General features: G+C 57.0%; 1 protein-coding gene across 1 annotated transcript in view; it reads left to right on the top strand.

Annotated features, from left to right (window-relative positions):
- The window catches only part of STOML2 (stomatin (EPB72)-like 2), a 3674-nt gene extending 2060 nt beyond the window's left edge, over positions 1 to 1614 (top strand). Inside the window, exons 5-9 of the mRNA XM_010016669.1 lie at positions 252 to 386; positions 496 to 640; positions 950 to 1029; positions 1241 to 1369; positions 1483 to 1614. Coding sequence (XP_010014971.1) covers positions 252 to 386; positions 496 to 640; positions 950 to 1029; positions 1241 to 1369; positions 1483 to 1614 — 621 coding nt within the window. The remainder of the gene's footprint in view (positions 1 to 251; positions 387 to 495; positions 641 to 949; positions 1030 to 1240; positions 1370 to 1482) is intronic.
- Positions 1615 to 2024: the final 410 nt, after the last annotated feature.

The raw sequence follows: 2024 nt of genomic DNA, 5'->3' as shown, positions 1-2024 counted from the left end.
GTAGTGAGTGTAACACGGTCTAAACCAGATGCTTGTATCGCAGCAATTTCAGTTTGGGTCACTGCCCGCCCTTTGGAGATGGAGACCCCTTCAAGAGATGTGGGAAGCATGTGACGCTGCTTTATGTCTGTGGAGATGGGTTTTTCTGGCTGTCCTTGGCCTGTGAGGGAGCATGTCTGTTTCCCTCCTGATCTGTGTTTCATCGTAAGCACCTCTTCTTTGCTCTCTGCCATTCCCTTTGTGCCTGCCAGGAGCGTGAGTCCCTCAACGCCAACATTGTGGATGCCATCAACCAGGCTTCAGACTGCTGGGGCATCCGGTGCCTGCGCTACGAGATCAAGGACATCCATGTACCCCCACGTGTGAAGGAATCTATGCAGATGCAGGTTTGGCTTTCTGGGAGGGTGGTCTGGAACAAGAGGGAAAACTCTCTTTTTCTTGCCCCATGGGTGGGATTTCCCCAGCATGGCCATGGTGTCTGACCTGTGTTCACAGGTGGAGGCAGAGCGACGCAAGCGGGCGACAGTGCTGGAGTCGGAGGGGACACGGGAATCAGCTATCAACGTGGCTGAGGGGCAGAAGCAGGCCCAGATCCTGGCGTCAGAAGCTGAGAAAGCTGAACAGATCAACAAAGCTGCTGGTAGTGCACCTGGGCTAGGATGTGGGGGTCCATAGCCATCTGCACTGAGGGGTGATGGTCCTGGGAAGAGACCGCGTCAGTGTCTTGCGTGCCAGGCTTCCTCAGCCACGCTGATCCTTCCCTGCTGGGGCCCTCAATCTGGGTGTGTGGCTGCCCCGCAGCCTGGGGCAGCAAGAGGTGTGTGGCAGGAGCACAGCCACGCTGCTGTTGGGGAAGAGGAGGCTTTTGCATGCGTGAAGTTGCCTTGATTTTCTCCTTGCAAGCACTTTGTGGCAGTTCTGACATGCGTTCTACTGTGGTTCATTGCAGGAGAAGCCAACGCCATGCTGGTCAAGGCCAGGGCCAAGGCAGAGGCTATTCAACTACTGGCAGCTGCTCTGGCACAGCAGGTGAGTGATGGCTCCCTGGGGCAGCCACTGCTTTGGTGTGGGCAGGTTGAACCACAGCTGGGGTTGAACCACTTTGCTTTCTCTTGGGCACTTCAGCAGCGGCGAGCAAGGGATTTGCTGTCCTGGGGACCGTGACCAGACAGGGATGGGGGTCCAGGTGATCCCTTGGTGGTACATGACACAGTGCTGAGCCCTGTCCCTGTCTCCACAGCATGGCAGTGCCGCCGCCTCTCTCTCAGTGGCAGAGCAATATGTGAATGCCTTCTCCAAGCTTGCAAAAGACTCCAACACCCTCCTGCTGCCCTCCAACACTGGCGATGTCACCAACATGGTCGCACAGGTTAGTGTGATTGGAGGGACCCTGTCTCTTGCCGGCTGGGGTGTGAAGGTGACAGCCCAGTGGGGTCTGGTCCCCTCCTCTGTTCTTCTCCATGGTGCTCTCATTCCCTCCAGGCCCTGGCCATCTACACCACGTTGACCAAGCCACAAGCTGTGAAGACCCAGGATGAGGCACCTCCACCCTGTGAGGAGCCCCAGCCTCCCATCACCGAGGTGCTCAAGGCAGAGCAAGCTGGCTCCAGCTAGCAGGGCCAGCAGCATCTCTCACCCTCACTCGGGACCTGCTGGGCTACGGCAGTCCTGTCCTGCTGTCTTCCCTAGTCAGGTGCTCTTCTTTTTCCCTCGGTCCTTATTTTGTATTTGGATTTCAATCATGGAATAAATGGTACTGCAATTGGTCCCCAGGAGCGTGACCCCACCATCTGTCAATGAAGGGGGGCTGTCCCTCCCAAACAGGCTCCTAACAGGAGCTTGCACAGACACACGATGATATACAGGAGGAGCCAGGCACCCTTCTCCCAAGGTAGGGAGGCCTGATCCAGAATGGGCTGGATTGGAGAGGACCTTAAAGCTCATCCAGTTCCAACCCCCTGCCACAGCCAGGGTCACCTTCTGCTAGAGCACACTGCTCCAAGCCCTGCCCAACCTGACCTTGA

Source organism: Nestor notabilis, unplaced genomic scaffold (genome assembly GCF_000696875.1).
Source record: "Nestor notabilis isolate BGI_N333 unplaced genomic scaffold, ASM69687v1 scaffold21600, whole genome shotgun sequence".
Classification (NCBI taxonomy): Eukaryota; Metazoa; Chordata; class Aves; order Psittaciformes; family Psittacidae; genus Nestor; species Nestor notabilis.
Note: the sequence above shows the minus strand (reverse complement) of the source record. Positions and strands in the feature narration are given on the sequence as shown.